Source organism: Carassius auratus, chromosome 10, assembly GCF_003368295.1.
Source record: "Carassius auratus strain Wakin chromosome 10, ASM336829v1, whole genome shotgun sequence".
Taxonomy (NCBI): domain Eukaryota; kingdom Metazoa; phylum Chordata; class Actinopteri; order Cypriniformes; family Cyprinidae; genus Carassius; species Carassius auratus.
Window position 1 is genome coordinate 15,348,357 of NC_039252.1, and position 19,165 is coordinate 15,367,521.

General features: G+C 35.8%; 1 protein-coding gene across 2 annotated transcripts in view; it reads left to right on the forward strand.

The window, feature by feature from the left end:
* dscama (Down syndrome cell adhesion molecule a) overlaps positions 1 to 19,165 on the forward strand; it is an 85,595-nt gene that overhangs the window by 56,444 nt on the left and 9,986 nt on the right. For both annotated transcript variants that reach the window (XM_026273994.1, XM_026273995.1), the window contains 8 exons: positions 1,861 to 2,040; positions 12,883 to 13,097; positions 14,064 to 14,160; positions 14,326 to 14,454; positions 14,602 to 14,769; positions 15,174 to 15,244; positions 16,012 to 16,252; positions 16,552 to 16,698. In XM_026273994.1, coding sequence (XP_026129779.1) covers positions 1,861 to 2,040; positions 12,883 to 13,097; positions 14,064 to 14,160; positions 14,326 to 14,454; positions 14,602 to 14,769; positions 15,174 to 15,244; positions 16,012 to 16,252; positions 16,552 to 16,698 — 1,248 coding nt within the window. The remainder of the gene's footprint in view (positions 1 to 1,860; positions 2,041 to 12,882; positions 13,098 to 14,063; positions 14,161 to 14,325; positions 14,455 to 14,601; positions 14,770 to 15,173; positions 15,245 to 16,011; positions 16,253 to 16,551; positions 16,699 to 19,165) is intronic.

Sequence of the window (19,165 nt, forward strand, 5' to 3'; positions counted from 1 at the left end):
GGGAAACACAGTTGTGTTAGATAATAATGCTTTTTTTATCATATAAGTCGTGAGGGCACATGCAGCAACTGTTTGGTTACCAGTATTGTTCCAAATATATTATTTTGTGTTCAACAGCAGAAGAAATCACGTACAGGTTTAGAACATCTACAGATTTCTCATTTCTGGGTGAACTATTCCTCTAAAGCAGCCTAATATAGCTGCTGTTGCCATTAGTGTCAATAATGTAAATCAAACATCAGAAAGAAAATCACTTAGCGTCCTTGACTGGATCACTTTTGTAAAATAAAGAAGAATGAATGTATATTGAATTTATACAGTGAGACAATCTATTTGAACATTTTCTTTATACAATATAATATTTATTATTCAGTGCTTCAAGTTTTTCAAGAAGGCAGATTGTTTTATGACTAATGGCAACAGCAGCTTTATTTTTGTTCTGTTGTGGCCTAATTTGTGACCGTTTACTGGTCTTCAGTAAGCTTATTTTTACTTAGGCTAGTATTATTTTTTGCTATATTGAAATTGATAACAAAAAAATCAGAAGTTTCAGTGCAACTACAATTTTGACATGGGATAAAAATCCTATTTAAAGCTTTATATAATTATTGTGATGGGGCCCTGCAGTAAGTCATAGCTCCAGGGCCCAGTGTGGTCCCTGATGATAAAAGTAACAATATACTCTGAAATTTGGTTTCATGGCTATTTCGAGGATAGCTTTTTCATTTTCAAGAATAAGTGACAACACTTTACTGTAACGTTCCATTTCTTAACATTAGTTAACAATCTAACTGTGAAAAATACTTCTAAGTCACTGAATAATCTTGATTCCAACATTTACAAATACATTAATAAAATCATAAGTTGCATCTATTAATGTTAGTTAATGGACCTGAGCTAACATAAATTAACAATGAACCGCTGTGTTTTTATTAACTTGAGCAAAGATGAATAAATACTGCAACAAATTGCTCATTTATAGTTAATGTTAGTTAATGCATTAAATAGTTAACAGTGGGACTTTATTGTAAAGTGTTGCCAAATAAATAATTTTTTTTTTTTTTTGCCAGTGGAGAAAAAACTTCTTTAATAATAATAATAATAATAATATAGAAATACCAGTAATTGAAATATATTTTCTTGTTTTGTTTTTTTGATTAACAACAAAATCTAAATTATTACTTGATAACTTTTGATATTAATAAGAATATATAGAAAGAAAACATTTGTTATCATTAATTATGATCAGCATTTATTTGAAATGTAAATAATCTGTAACATTATATTATTACACTACATATTTATTTTTTATAATTAGTATTGATCCCAAATTATTATACAGTATATATTATATTATATTATATTATATTATATTATATTATATTATTCCATTTGTTTATTTATAAAATTTGAAATGAAAAATAAAATATAAAAATATAAATATTTATTAATAAGATTTATATTATATATTTTTAAGGTTTATTATGAGAAAAGGTAAACTGGGTATATAACAGGGTATATATTGTAATCCAGGTAAACTGGGTCAACATCAGTAATTGAAATATATTTTCTTGTTTTTTTGTTTTGTTTTTCAAATCAAAATTATAACTTGATAACTTTTGATATTAATAAGAATATATAGAAAGAAAACTCTAAATATAGATAGATATATAATGTATCTAGAACTTTTTACTATAAATCAGTACAAAATGATACTGTAGCTTTTTATTTGTAATAAACTTTGCATGTCATTAATTAAAAAAATAAATAATTGCCAGTGGTAAAACAAGGAAAAGTACTATGTAACTGAAGTTTTTTAGCGGGTTGTCTAGAAGATGTCTTCCTCTCTCTCTGTGCCAGGTGCTGGGGTGCCCCAATTTCAACCCATCGCTCTAAACTCTGGCTTCAGGGTCCAGCTGCTTGGGAATGGCTCACTGCTTATTAAGCACGTTCTTGAGGAGGACGCAGGTTATTACCTGTGCAAGGTCAGCAATGACGTGGGAGCCGATGTCAGCAAGTCCATGTACCTCAACGTGAAAAGTAAGAAACAATATTGTACAGATACATGAGATTGTTTCATTTTTTACTTCTGCTAAAATTCTAACCGTTCAACCGTACATGAATATGTAGGTGTCTTTTAAGAGGTATATAGCTGGTGAGCAGTGTTGGGTATAGTTACTTTGGAAAGTAGTTAGTTAGGTTACAACGTTACCATCAATTAAAAGTAATCAGTTATGATACAGCGTTACCTATTCATAAAAGTAACGCGTTAGAGTACTCATGCGTTACCAAAAATTAAAAGCAGTTCGCAGCGGCTCACACACGACACACGACAGACATAGCCCCTGGCCCCTTTAAATGCACCTAGAAGTCGTGACTCCCGACAATGAATAACGTCAGTCATCCGACTAAATTAACACTGCAGGATAACAATAACAGGAAAGACGGTCAGCAATCGGCTATTCCACATGGCGTTTTATTTATTTATTTTCACAGAACATATTATTAATCAAAATTCGCACCTACCCAGCCCGGGTAGCCTAGGCTACTGTATATTATGAGCACCACAAGATAACTCCTGATTTTTCTTTAACTTTAAATAATGCAGTTATCAAAGTACAAGTATGCTTACTTGTAAACACAACCTTAAACAGGCTTGCAGATTTAAATCCATTTAGAAATGATGAACAACCAGCCAGCCAATGATCTAACAGAAATTAATAGCTGCCTGTCAAACAAAAATGATAACAAACCGAATTAAATCCTTCACTGCCACACAGGCAAATGACAGATCGCTTAATAGCCGAACTAATTATTATTAAAGTGTCACTCACAGTCACAAGCCTAAATTCGCTTTAACACAGTCCTCTTACATTTACTCTTCAAAGTAGTGATTAAAACGTAGCGTTAAATTTGAGGTAGAATTTTTGGCGGTCGACAGAAGCTTTTCACCAAAGCAAAGTGTGCATTTTACCGTTATGTTCTTTTCTTTTTCGTTGACAAATTGAAAATAATGTGCGTACTTCCATAAACCAAACGCTGTCCTCTCTGCTATCTTGCCGGGAGTTCGAAAAAAAAAGCCCCACACACATACACAGGGTCAGGCGCAGGGCACAGACGCATCACAGCCATTGACTTTACGATCACAGAGTTTCGGCTCCGCTGATACTGTACATCCGCAGGTGGCACAGTAGACATAGGACTACTGTCTGACAAAAAGCAGGCTGCAGTCGGGATTTTCCTTTCCTTAAAATAACGGATTACTTTTTTTAAAAAATAACGAAGTTACTGATTACTTCCGCACGAAACTAACGCGTTAAGTTACACATTTCCGGAAAAAAGTAATTAGAGTACTCTAACGCGTTACTTTGTAACGCGTTACCCACAACACTGCTGGTGAGACACTTTTGTCAATTGCACCTGATACAAGATTGGATGTTACTTAAAGGTGCTGTATGTAGGATTGACACCAAGTGGTTGAATTAGGTAATGCAGTCAAAATATTGGAGAGGGTTTTTTTTCACCCGGCCCCTCCTCCTCAGACTTGACAGACACACAGGTTGCCAGATTGGCGACACCAACAGGAATGAGCCAACTACAGAATGAAATTACAACCCAGGGTGCTGAAATCCAGTTGGGTAAACTGGACGTGGGCGGGTTTCACAAACCAAACAGAGACCGACATTACGGCCCGGAATGCACTTTTTCTGAATAACTGACTGTAACATTGATTTTCAGATAAACATGTTAACTTAGCATGTTTCTTAAATATCTGCAAACATATTATGGTATTTTTATTCTTTAGTAGAGTCAAAAACTTACATACAGCACCTTTAAGGCCACAGTGGAGAAAGTTTGCAGTGAGTGTAATGCGTGGGACTCGAACCAACAACCTTCTGGTTATTGCCACTCTTGATCCACTTGCAAAACCATCCATTGATCCATTTTTTGCAACATTCTTGTCAATATTACGATTAAACAAGAGTGGATTGTGTCAGGTGAGAAGGTTTCTGCAGTGGAGTCTCTTTGTCTGCCTCAGACGCGTGTGGGTGTTTATCCACGAGTAGCCAAAAACCTTTTTCCCCCTCATTACACTGTGAACTCCAGTAGGAGCTGACATGTGGAAAAGCGTGTGCTTTCAGTGTTCTTAATGTGTGTGTGTGCATGTCTCTGTTTCCACCCACTCTCTGTTACACTCAGTTACCACACACATACAGTATAAACACACAGGGAGAGAGAGAGAGAGAGAGAGCAGTAGAGATTACCTCAGACTATAATTTCATCAAATTCTTCTTCATGATGCTTGTGTAAGAGGTATTCAATTACAAACTCTCCAAAGAAGATGATAGGAACACAAATAGGAAAAGTGGTGTTTTTTTTTTTATCTTACATCCATTTTACAACATTTTTATTTATTTATTTTGAATTCAGTTTAATCGAGACTCGAGCACTAATAATTAATCATGTTTATTGTAGTAACTATTGTAGTTTTTATTCTGTTCAAATGTTTGGTGTCAGAAAGATTTTCGGTTTGTTTTTGAAAAGTCTCCTTTCAAGGCTGCATTTGTGACAAGAAACAATATTATAAAATTGTACAGTTTAAAAATTTGTTTTATTTATTTGCTAATTTATTTGTTTAGATTTTGTATTAAAATGTAGTTTATTCCTGTGATGCAAAGATGAATTTTCTGCATCATCACTCCAGTCTTCAGTCTCACATGATCCTTCAGAAATCATTTTAATATGATGACTTGCTCAAGAAACATTTATTGTCATTAATGTTGAAAACAGCTGTGCTGCTTAATATTACTGTGGAAATCATGATGCATTTCAAAAGAAGAAAAGAACAGCATTTATTTGAAATGTAAATAATCTGTAACATTATATTATTACACTACATATTTATTTTTTATAATTATTATTGATCCCAAATTCTTATAGTATATTATATTATATTACCTCAAATTTTTGTGCAGTAGTGTATTTGTTTGTTTGTTTATAAAATATGAAATGCAAAATAAAATATAAAACGCATAAATATTTAAAGATTTATATATTTTTTTTAAGTTTTATTATAATAAAAGGGTATATAACTGGGTATATATTATAATCCAGGTAAACTGGGTCAACATCGATTTAATGTTGACTTTAAGTATGTTCGTTTAAAATGTATTAAAATCTTTGCATCTTATTGTGTGACTCAAATAAATGCTGAAAACCATCTGATTAAACAACATGATCTCATGAGAATACGTGTGTATTTTTACGTTAAATGTGGTTCTACCACACGTACATTTACTTACGTTTTCATGCATATAAAAACGTACAACTTAGACGTATTTATAGCAGTAAAACGTACAAATACTTACATGTTAGCAGCTAAAAAAACGTAAATAATCTAACGTAAAGTGTTTTTTTAAATGTAAATGAATTCCCATGTATTGATATTAAAATCGTGGCCTTAATGATTTAAATCTGTGGTATTTAATTGTCAAAAAAAGCAGTTTACTCATCTACTTAATAGGAATTACATTTCTTTGCATGCTGCAAACCATAAATACACAAAAACAAACGAATTTGAAAATAGCGCCAGTGCGCCACAGGAACGTTACGACAAGGTTTACGGCACTGATATCGAACTCTCATTGGTTCTCACATAATTCGTCTCAGATTGCGACATGTCGTGTTTCAGTTTATAGACATTTGAATTCAGTACTGCGCAGGCGGCAAGGAAGTCGACCGGAACTTGAAGTCGGCTGCGTGCTGCCATCTTGTAGCAGAACTTCACTTGCGTTAGCATTCCCATTGACTCCCATTCATTTTGGCGTCACTTTGACAGCGAATAACTTTACATCTGAGGCGTTTAAAGACTCCGTTTGTCCATTATTTATTTCTAAAGATACACGAAAATGTATAAAGGGCTCCATTACCTTCTATGTTACATTATTGCGCCGTAGAAACAGTTTTTGTAAAAAATAGGCTAACGATTGCGTCATAAACACTTGACTCTCTGTCGCATTACCGTACAGACAGGAGGAGAAGCTCGCAGGCAATTAACTTAATATGGCGTACTGGCGTTACATTTTAAAATACTATACAAAATAATTAATCAGAATACTTACTCCTGCTCAGTCACGCCAAAGAACTCCCCGCTCAAGCTCGCCGTCTCTGCAAGATTAATGATGGCAGTTTTCACGCACAGCTACTAGAAGATTTACATCTGGCAGACAAGTTGCTGACGTCGTCAAGCTTAGTTTGAGTCTGCGCGTCAGAAACGGAAGTGCTAAAAAAACGCTAAAAATGGGCTTCAGTTGTCTCAGTTGAGTTCCAATGGGGTCGCTGTGTCCATTTCTTTTACTGTCTATGGTACTGCGCCAGTGCGCCTTCACGGAGAGAAGACAGATTCATAATTTAACAGATTAATAAATTAAATTCTGCTCTGTAACGTTACCCTATAAAAACTATTACCTCCAGAGAGGACTGCGACTGGAATTCATTATCATTTGAACAACTTTTGGTACCACTTTGGATATTTTTTCGCAACAAATAAATGATTAACGTTATGTTTGTTTGTCTGTTATTTGTTTATTTATAACAGTAACGTTATGTAGCTTTAAGAAATGGTTATGGGTAGGTTTAGGGTTAGGTGTAAGATTAACGTTAGTGGCTCAAAATAACGTTTTAATGTTATATTTTTACTAAAATTGTTTTTTATTATGTTTTATACATTATGTATAAAATGGGTAGGTTTAGGTTCGGGTGAGGTATAGGGATCTTACAATTATCAAAAAATAATTATAAAAATGGAAAATATACATAAATGTAAAAAAAATAATCAGATACGCATTAGCATCTTAATGAGCAAATTTCGATGGATTACTGACTGGTCAGAGAACACGTTCTATCTGTACGTATTTGAGGTTGTTTTTACGTAAATTTCGATACGTATCGAACCTGTAATTACGTCCAGATAATACGTAAATGACACTGTAAATACGTAAAGGCAAATAAGTATTGGACAGTTTTAATTTACATCTAAATATGTACGTTTTGATTGTGAGATCAGGCTGGATTAAACAGCGTTTTCTACAGTGTGTGACACAACAGCTAAATGAACTGTTTTAATGTGGGGTTATCTGACTACTCCCTGTCTGCCTATGCATGCGGCAGTGGCTGTGTTCTCATTTGATCAGAGTGTGATGTTAGAGAGGCTTATTTTCACACCCTGCTCTTATCAGTACGCAGCAGGAGCTTCCCTGCAGAGCCGCTCTCTGTGTCCAATGCAGCCTCTTCTTCATCCTCTTTGCTTTCCTTCCTCCCTCCCTCGCTCTTTCTGTCTCTGTTCTCTCTGCCGCTCTCCTTCTCATGTCGTGTAACAACACACTCAAAACTGTGTTCTCCTAGAGTCGATCAGGCTGAGAGGTGAAATACTGTGTTGTGTTTGTGGGGAGAGATCTGCTCCCGGAGGCACGGCTCTGTTGTTGCGGCTCGCTCGTGTAACTCGAGTCTCCCTGAGAGGTTTGTTTCAGAGTCCACTGTGAACTCTCCAGTTTACCGCAAACGAGCTCCTCATTGAGATCAGCCGTGATCAGCGCTGAGAGTTCAGGTCGTGTTCCCCTGGCCACAGAACCGAAGGAGAGAATTCTACCCTTCTGGAAGAAAACACAAAAAAATTGTTAAATGCATTACTCAAAATGTATTACTTTAATCTATTTGCTAGGAAAAACATACACAGGTTTGAGTTTGTTTTTCAGAATTAAGAGATTAACTTCTTAACGGAAGTTCATACTTAAGAGTTGATTTTGAAAGATTTGCATGTGAATCTCTCTTATTTAACTGTGTTTACAGTATATACATACTATATACTAAAGGAATAGTTATAGCAATATGGTCTTAGTATATGCTACTTAGATTGTATGAACAAAACCTGACTTGTTGCTGTTTGATTGATCGCACAGTTCAATATTCAGGAAATTCTACTGATAAAAAAACTATAATCCCATGAAACTCTCTATATAACAAGACATAATTGAACATCACGTCAGTGGATGTTTTACCATGATCCCTCCCATCTTTCGCCCTGATTGGCCACGCGTTTTTCCATTTTCAGCGTCATGATGCGGCTCATCCTCCACGCAATGCCCAATGGTGCAGTAAAGGAGGATATCAGGCTGCGGTGAACACAGCCACTTAACCAGTCAGCTCACTGTTTACCCCGGTGCATCGTGGGGCAGGAGCTGCTGTACACATGCGTGTAATCTGCCTGCCGGCCCAGTGAGGCGGAGGGTCTTGGCCTACATCCCGCACACACGGCCCTGAGCACTGATGTGATAGGGGATGATGGGTGCCCTCAGAAACCCTGCAGGGAGCCAGGAGCCGCTATGAGACTGAGACAGGAGAGACATTACACTGCAGGACAACTCTGTCTCCACATAGACTCGTTCTGGCTTCATTTGTAGCATTATAAGGCCAAGAAATTATGCAAATGAGAAACATAATCATTTTGTCATGTTGCGACAAGCTGTCACAGTTTCTATATTTTTCATATATACATAAATATTAAATATATAAAATGTAGTTAACACAGTAAGGCCATGTGTCCACCAAGCGTTTTTCCCCAAACCTAGTGTATTTTTTCAGTTGTTCTCAATGGGAGCGCCGGGTTTTAAAAAACATCAGGAGCGACCGTCACATCCTGCATGCACTACGACTAAACAACAATACAGAAGTTTATATTGCATGTCTTCCAAGGATTAATGCCTTTACCAAATAGAATTGATGGATTACCATTTTACTGTTATTACTGTTATTATAAAAAGTGTCATCAGAGAAACATTTCATTCGCGATGCATCTGCGAGAAGTGTGCAAAACTTCTGGTTCATTAGCTGCTGTAGGGAAATAACAATAATACATTGAAATAATATGGTAAGACACACCAGTTTGAAATATCAAGCTGTTTTATGCAGCTTAAATAGCTGGAAGTGGATGAAACCGCAAGCCAGGCGCATGGTGGATATACCAAGGCTACATTTATTTGATCAAACATAAAAAGAGTAATATTGCTCTTTTGTATGTGTGTATGCATGTGTGTGTGTGTGTGTATGTATACATACATTATTTTATAAATTAATATAAAAATTATATTTTGTAACAAAACAATAGTTTGATACATAGATTTTTTAATTATTTTATATTTGCAGTTTTTATTTGTATTTGTATTTTTATTGTTGCTGTTTTATGAGTTGTTTTGTGTTTTATAAATTAAATGGCAAATTCCATTGTAACAGTCAGTGCATGTCACTGAAGGTAAATTTTTTTTTTTTTTTTTTTTTTTTTTTTTTTTTACTTTAAGGAACAACTTTATATATTAATTTGTTTAAAAAAAAAAAGAGAGAAAAAATTACTAAAAAGAAATGGTTAGCTCCTCTCTGCCCTATTTTTTCTTTAGATACTTTTTTTCTGTATAGGGGAAACTGGATCATATCCCTGCATCTGCACCCAACATGCGGCAAACGTGTCTCCGATTCACAGATTTATGTGTGGATTGATAGTTTGGGGTCAAATGTCATAAAGCTGTGCAAAGCAAACTGTCAATTTTGACCCCTCGTGACCTAATTAGACTGATTAGTTTGACAGCCTCTCCAGCCTTATACACATCAAGACGTTAAACAAACACAATCCTTTTCCCTATTTGTTCCTTATCCTGAAAAAGCACAAGATTACCAGCATCATCATCATCCTCCCAGAGAAAGACATTCAGCTCGGATCCACGATACAAACATGCAGGCTCGTAACTGCTCTCCTCTGAAAATCAATTCTGGATGTTTGTTCTATTCTTGTCCTCCTGACAGCACCCTCTTACAGCTGGGGGAGAGCAGGCAGGCCGGAGCTGGTTGGCATGGTAACGTGTCCAGGTGAAAGGGAGATGCAGGCATGGGCTCTCATGGGAGGGAGGGATGGAGGGATGGAGGGGGTGAGGATAGCAGCCAGGATTCCCTGCGGGCTGGATATAAACCAGAGACCACAGACTCCCACTGCATCTCACTCAGCTAAACCTGTCAATGACACATCTGAAAAATCACCTCTGTGTTTAGATAGATAGATAGATAGATAATTTTAGAATTAAATAATATATATATATATATATATATGTGTGTGTGTGTGTGTGTGTGTGTGTTTTACATGTCTGTCTAGTTGTATGTGTAATAAAATCTGAATGCATCATCTGTATTATTTAAAAAAAAAAAAAATTTTCTTTCAAAATGTGCAATCAGTTCTGATGCATTCCGTTTATCTTAACGGAGGAACACAAACTAATTTGTCACAAAGATTGATGCGGCAGATGTCATGCGGTGTTGTCCTCATTAACGTTAGTTCCTTCAGTAGTGTGTTTCACAAGTGCAAGCGATGATCATTGAGCTTCCTTAATTACATTTGGTCAAAGATAGACTGCAAGTGATTTTACGCTTGCTAGACAGTCCCTAGATTTGAGAAATGTGCTGTGACCTTTCACCTCTTGTAGGATAGACAAGAATCCGGATCGGGTGTGTGTGGAATATGAACATTAGAAATCACACAGAGCAAAAAGAAATGGTTAAATGTCAATTTGGATCAAATAATTGTATTAAATACGTTAAACACGTTCATTTTGGCAGGTATAATGTAGTGTTTTAATGTACACGTGAACCTTTAAATATACTCTAATACAGTTTGCCTTGATTGAAGTGAACAGAAGTTATGCAGTGATCAGAAATTAATTTTTCCTCTCAGGTAAATAATACCGAATCTACCAGTTTATCATCTCCGTTTGTCTCTCAGGATGAGTGAATCTCTCTTCTTCTGCCCCTGATAGAGCCGGGAATAAAACTGCTACCCTGAGAGACCATGTGTAGATGTGTGCATTCGTGACACAAGCAAAAATAAATGAATGCTGTGGCTCAAGCGCACAAAGCAGCCTAACACGGCTCATTTCTGTCCATTTACGGCCCCTAAATGAACAAGTAAAATGAGCCTGAATCAATCAGAGAGGATTCAGAAGAGACGTAAATCACTCCTACAGCCGGAGAGCAAGTTCCTGCCCAGCAACACACAGTTCTTCTGTCTGCATCTCAGGAGAGGAATTAGCACCTTCCCTTTCAGTCCAACTGCTGCTTATAATTCAGCTGGATATTAAAGAAATACATCAACACAGCAATTATGCAGTCATGATGAAGACAGCTCGCAGCCTGGGGGAAGATACAGCTGCCCCTCCAACACAGAGACTACTTCCCTCTTTAGTGTTTTATTCTGGATAATCACATAAAGAGCGAGCGCTCGGTTGGGATAAGAAATAGGATGCCAGTTTAGGCTGCCTGCGTCTTTTAGCGGGGGACTGTACCGCTTCATTTTTACCTTCTGATCAAGTGTAGTCTTTTTAAGAGACTTCGCACATCCGCTGTTCTCAGTGTTTAAATGAAACGCTAGGATTGCTAAGAGGCCAGACATAAAGGGCTAGCGTTAGCCAGTGCTCAGTGACGGCTTACAGTACGTGATGATGCGTTTTTCAAGTTCATCTTTTGAAATAATTGTATTAATCATACTGATAATAATTAAATTATGCTAATTTGCTCATTTTTAGTAAAGTAATGCTAAAAATGTATGTTAATCATTGTATTCAGTATATCTTTATTTATTTATACATATACTGCCATTCAAAAGTTTGGGATCAGGTTCATTTATTTATTTTTATTTATTTTGAATTTAAAAAAATAAATACTTTTATTCAGCAGGATGTTTTACATTGAACAAAAAAGTGGTAGTAAAGTGAATATTGCTGTTCTTTTGAACTTTTTATTTCTCAAAGAATTCTGAAAAGAGTATCATGGGTTCCAAAAAAACAAAAAAAAACATTGTTAATAAATAAGCATTGATAAAAAAGTCTGAATTATTTCTGAAGGATTTAATGACACTGAAGACTGGAGTAATGGCTGATGAAAATGGAATTCACATGAATAAATTATATTTAACAGTATAGTAAAATGGAAAACTTGTTTTATATTTTAATATTTTACAATATTACTGTTCATTACAGCCTTCATGAGCAAAATATATTTAATTTAATGACAAATAAATGACAAATATTTTTAGTTTTAATCAACAGTAACTGGTGTTGGCTTTTTTTCTTTTTTTTTGTCTCTCTTGTATTAGCTACTGATTGGGAAAATTGGGAATATTTCTTAGAAATGTATTTTCCCGCTTTTTAAACATGCAGCGCTTGGGTAAAGTTGCTTAACACAATGTGAAAAAAATATTTTTGTTTTACAAAATTTCATAAAAAAGGTGGTTTTAATATTTAAAAATACTTTTTTTTAAATCAGAAATTTTTATTTTTAATTCAGCCATGGATTCTTTTTTTTTTTTTTTTTTCATCTTCTTCTTTTTTGTTGCTGCTGAGCTGAGAATTGCTGGAGTGAATAAGAGATGACATGTAAACGGTCAGGACTTTCAACATGACACACTCAATCACATCACACGCTGTACCGGCGCTCCCACGTACCCGCCTGGTGCTCCGCTCCCCCAATGAATGCCTGTGAGGAACCGGGACATGAGTGTGTGTGTGTGTGTATGTGTGTGAGAGAGAGAGAGAGAGAGAGAGAGAGAACAGAGTAAAAACTGTTCCTCTGCATAAAGCATCACATTCAATCTTGTTAATGCCATAGAGCTGTAAAACATTTACCTTGTCTGGGGAAATACAGTGTTCTGATCCTCACTGTTGCAAAGTGTTACATGGCATTTGCACGAATGTAAGTTAGAAGTCGTCGATGTCATAAGAAAAACTTGTTCGGCTTGATCCACAGTGATGGCATTTGTCTTCACAGTGCTTTTGCTTTTCTCTCTCTCAGTTCCGGCCATGATAACATCGTATCCCAACAACTCACTGGCAACGAAAGGAGAGAAGATAGAGATGAGCTGCAAGGCTCATGGTGAGAAGCCCATCATGGTTAGATGGGAGAAGGAGGTGGAGAAGGAGAAGCAGTCACACATGATCAATCCAGACATGTGGCGGCACACGGTAACGGTCAAGAACGTCGGCGACGAGGTGGTCTCCACCCTGCAGGTCAGATTCTTCATTTGATATGTGCATTGTCAATTTTGATACTTTGATGCACATATCTTAAAATGAAACGATCTTTCCAACTTAGTTAAAAAATGTCATAGTGTTGGTTTAAATTCTGAAAGTAGAATTAACAGGTCTTTCAAGGTACACATACAGTACTTCTTATTACATATTACTATTATTATATATTATAAAAATAAAAATATATATACAGAATAATATAGTTCTATAGTTATTTACATATTTAATTTATTAAAGATTGTTTATATCTAATAAATAAATAAATAAATGGCAAAATATGAACATGCTGTTCAGAAATTTGCAGTTGGTGGGTTTTTTTGTTTTGTTTTGTTTTGTTTGTTTTTGCTTTTGCAAAATCAAGGCTGTAATCATTTGATCAAAAATACAGTAAAAGCGGTAACATTATGAAATATTATTACAATTTAAAAGAACTCTTTTAAAATATTTTAAACTGAAATTTGTTACATTAATTACTCCAGTCTTCAGTGTCACATGATCCTTCAGAAAAAATCATTTCATCATGCTGATTTGGTTCTCAAAATCCATATCTTTTTATTTTAAATTTTGAAAACAGTTGCATCAAATTTATGTGGAAACCGTGATACATTTTTTTCAAAATTCTTTGATAAATAGAAAGTTTAAAAGAACAGCATTTATTTGAAATGGAAATCATTTAATATATATATATATATATATATATATATATATATATATATATATATATATATATATATATATATATATATATATATACAGTATAATTTTTTTATATTTAATTTATATTTGACTACCAAACTAATTTCATATTATAAGCATAGCAGGTCCTTCAGGTATCTGCACTTTTTTAAATAAAGTTTGATGTGAATGGTTTGTGATGATCAGGGTCTCTTAGAGTATTATGTTTTTTTTCTAGTAGCTCATCACACACCATATTTCTGATTTCAGATCTATCCGACAATGAGAGAGGATTCTGGGTTCTTCTCCTGTCATGCCATTAACTCCTATGGTGAAGACAGAGGCATCCTTCAGTTAACAGTTCAAGGTAAGCAGCCGGAAAATCGCCTGGGCTTGGCTGGAGATTCAGGGGATTTATTGGGCATTTCAAATGACTCTTTTGGGAAATCTCCTGATTTAAATGCCATTGTTAAAGTGTGGGGAGGGTTTCAGTGCCTCTGAGAACCTGAGCAGGGTATCGTTGAATTCTCAGAGCCACCAGAGCCTCCTAAAGTGGAGATTCGTGAGGTGAAAGAAAGGACCATCGCCCTCCGCTGGACCATGGGATTCGATGGGAACAGTCCCATCACCGGCTACGATATCGAGTGCAAAAATAAAACAGGTACATGATCCAAACCAATACAAGCAACAGTAGCTGAATAGATATGAATAGATCATCTTAGACCTTGTAATAGACCTATAAATGAAGCTGATCAGCTGTCACATGAGATCCAGATATGTTATCAACCATCTCCTCAACCATAAACAGAAACCTGGGAACGAGCTCGCAGGACCAGAGATGTGTCTCCCACCCTTTACCAGGCCACCATCATAGAGCTTCACCCATCCTCCACCTACAACATCCGCATGTTCGCCAAGAACCACATTGGCGACAGTGAACCCAGCAATGAGCTCACAGTAACCACAGATGAAGCAGGTACTATATAGTAGTCATATTCATGTTCCTGGTATTATTATGTACAGTTCTTCAGTGCATGTTACTCTTACATCTTTTTTTCTGATATTTAATATACTGGACCATCTTTTAGAAGTGTTTGAGTAACTTTCCTATTTATAAGAACAAATGGCCATGTGTGTGTGTGTTTAAATATATATATATATATATATATATATATATACTGTATGTATATATGTTTCACTTCCTGTTCCATTAGTTGACACACAGAAGGAATAATGTTGCAATACTGCCGACTGGAGGTCAAGGGTGACATTACAGGCGCATGATTGAGATGCTGAGAACTACTGAGGCCACTGTCTATGAGAAACATGATGGCAGATATCAGACCTGGCTTAAACAGAGTATATGTTTGACCACTCTAGATCCTGAAGGACCACCCCAAGACGTCACACTGGAAGCCATCACCTCCCAAAGCATAAAAGTTACATGGAAGGTATGGCTGAGCAGGGTATTGTGACTGTATGAAGTTTTGTGTTATATAAACAAACGCATACCAATTAAAGGTCGACTCATTCTATATTATAACTATATTATATCATATGTAAATATTTATTATATATTTATGTGTGACCCTGGGCCACAAAACCAGTCTTAAGTGTCAAATTAGACATCATCTGAAAGCTGAATAAATAAGCATTCCATTGATGTATGGTTTGTTAGAATCAGACAAATCTGGAATCTGAGGGTGCAAAAAAAATCTAAATACTTTGAAGTTGTCCAAATGAATTCTTAGCAATGCATATTACTGATCAAAAATGAAGTTTTGATATATTTATGGTAGGAAATTTACAAAATATCTTCATAGAACATGATCTTTACTTAATATCCTAATGATTTTTTGGCATAAACGAAAAATCAATAATTTTGACCTATATAATAAATTTTTTGGCCATTGCTACAAATATACCCTAAATTGGTTAATTCTTAATTAGGCTAAAAAAAATGCCAGCAATGCCAAAGAAGAACCATGTTTGGTTCCCCAAACAGAAGCATTCATTGATCAGTTCTGAAAATAACTTTTTTGTTTCCTTGTGTGAAGCGTATTTTAATTTATTTTTCCTAAAAACTATTTGTGCTTTGGAAAGCTTCCATGGATGGTAAAAGTTCTTCATGGAACCATCAGTTTTGAAGAATTTTATTTATAAGAGTGCATGCCCACTGAGGTCTTGCTTCTAAAAACTATCATTTCATCACCTGCAGGCACCGCTGAAACATCTCCAGAATGGCGTGATCAGGGGGTATCAGGTGTGTCATCGAGAACACTCCATCAACGGCAGTCACCAGTTCGTCTGCATCAGTATGGAGGCCACGGGAGAGACCGAGTCCCTGAGCCTCAACAACCTGAAGAAGTTCACCGAGTATGAGGTGGTGGTGCAGGCCAGTAACAGTGCTGGTCCGGGACCAGCTTCCAGTGAGGTCCGGGCCACAACAATGGAGGACGGTAAGCCACTGTTAGTCATTCACATGATGCAGCAAATTTTAGCCCCTCAGTGTGAAGTCTTTAGAGCTTCATTTATTTTAAAATCCTATCATCAAAAATACCACGAAATGCACCAAGCAGATTTGTAATATTTGCTGCCATCTAGTGGCTACTTGAAAAGTTGACAGCAACTGCTTAAGAACCCAATTCAAGTTAATTCATCCATTTCAGTTTCTTTCACACCTTCTGTACATGTTCCGAGCCTGTGAGTATTTAGGCTATTTATGAGATGATTTTCTGTATTTCTCTTGTGCTCTCAGTACCCAGCAGAGCTCCAGAGAAGGTTGTGGCCACCGCTGCTTCCCCTGAAAGCATCTCTTTGTCCTGGCAGACTCTGTCCAGGGAAGCTCTCAATGGTGTTTTACAGGGTTTCCGCATCATCTACTGGGCCAATCTACCAGACGGAGGTACAGCTCAGAGACCAATGCAGTTTTGTGCCAGAAATAGCATTACTTTCATTTTGTAGATTGCAGATTTATTTATATATTTATATTATCTTTATTAATATATGATATTCATAGAAATAAATAAATTATATATAAATAAATTATTTCTATATATATATATATATATATATATATATATATATATATATATATATATATATATATATACATATGTGTGTGTGTGTGTGTGTGTAAGAGAGAGAGAGAGAGAGAGAGAGAGAGAGAGAAATAATGATTTATTTGTAATTCTATATATAGAGAGAGAGCGGGAGAGAGAGAGAGAGAATTTTGTTTAAAAAAAATTATATTTACTAATAATAAATATATATATAGTGTGTGTCACGATCTCTAGCTGGAGTGCCCGTGAGCTTCATTAGAGGACACTCCATTCCAGACTCTTGCCACTTCAACATGGACTCTATTTCCCCTAATCCTTTGCCAGGACTCACCATCAATTGCAATCACCTGTCTCTCATTACCTTATCAGTCTCACACTATAAAGGTTTCTGTTCCAAAGGAGGCATCATGACAACAGTCTTAAGGATCCAAATGCAGGCTTTATTTGTAAATGTGGTCAGACAGGCAGGGTCCAGTACAAGAAATAATATCCCAAAAAGAGTAATCAATAACAGTCCAAGGTCAAAAAATGTACGGGAAAGCAAGGAAACAGGGATACTAAGAACCGGGTACAGGCTAAACAATAATCAGCCAAGTGTGTGTGGATGTGTGCAACTTTTATAGTGTGAGATTGATGAAGTGATGAGACACAGGTGATTGCAATTCATGGTGAGTCCTGGCAAAGGATTATGGGAAATGGAGTCCAGGGTGAAGTGGCAAAAGTCTGGAATGGAGTGCCCTCTATTGAAGCTCATGGGCACTCCAGCTAGAGATCGTGACAGTATGTGTGTGTATATACATACATACAATATATAAAATTTGAGTAATAATAAAAAATAGTAATTTATGTATATACACACACAAAGAGAGAGAAAGTAATAATAAATACTAATATGTTAATATATTATATTATGTTAAATATGATTATTACATGTAAAAATCTCTCTCTCTCTTAAGAGATAAATTGTTTTAAATTATATAGATCATAAATTAATAATAATACATTTTCATTTATAGATATATACACACACACACACACACACACACACTCACTCACTCGTCTGTTTTTGTGAAAAGTGGGGACATCCCATAGGTGTAATGGTTTTTATACTGTACAAACTGTATATTCTATGGCCCTACGCCAACCCTACCCCTAACCCTAACCCTCACAGGAAACTTTGTGCATTTTTACTTTCTCAAAAAAAAAAACTCATTCTGTATGATTTATAAGCGTTTTGAAAAAATGGGGACATGGGTTATGTCCTCATAAGACACCCTATCCTTGTAATACCTGTGTCATACTCATGTCATTATACAGAGTTGTGTCCTGATATGTCACAAAAACAAGAGCACACACACACACACACACACACATGCACACGATTACATTTATGAATATGTATTATTACGGTGTGTTTGTGATTTTTGTTATTATACATATTTTGCTTCCATTGACCACTAGGGGGCAGAATATACCTTTTCAACTGGGAATTACATAGGCATTATGTATATTAATATTGAGTTTATTTGGCATTCTAAAGGAAGAATTCCCAGTTGAAAGGATATATTATAAGTGTGTACTATATAGTGTGACAATATTGCATCCCAAACTATAGAACTTTATATACTTTTCATTTTAAAGTTAGCTTTTTATGATAATGCTATCCACAACCGTGTCTCTGATATCAATACATGCAGCTATTCAAGAACTCTCTAATACCCATATGCATTTTACTGTCCAATACTGGCATACTACATACTGAAAAATACAAACTACACTATCACCACTGCATCACATGCATTTTGCAATTCAGCAATAGTCTATTTTCATAAGTGTTGTGCCAGCATGCATACTTGAATAAGGCTTTTTCTGAGCGTCCTCTCATGACTGATTTAGCTTTTGAGGTTAGTTAATCGATCACTCAGCGCGGCAGCACACAAACCAGAGAGCAACATAACACATTCTGCACACCTGTTTAATTGGCTGCTTTATGGCTCTCGATCAACTTGTGCTCAGTAGAACAAACTCACAGCACACATTATGTCGATCCGGCTCTTTCCAGGAGCTATTTGCTTATAAATTGCCTTATTATGAAGCAGCAGAATTCAGCCCTGGCAACTCGGGGATAAAATTCAGCACTGAGCAGGAGACAGCGGCTCTTTTCCATCCAACAGCAGCAGCTAGAATTTCAAAGGAATGTTAGATAGCAGGAAGAAATGGAGACACCGTCATTCTGACTATTATTTTATATTTCAAGCTTTGTATAAAATCAGTATTCACTGCATTTTAGAAATCTCAGTAATATTGACG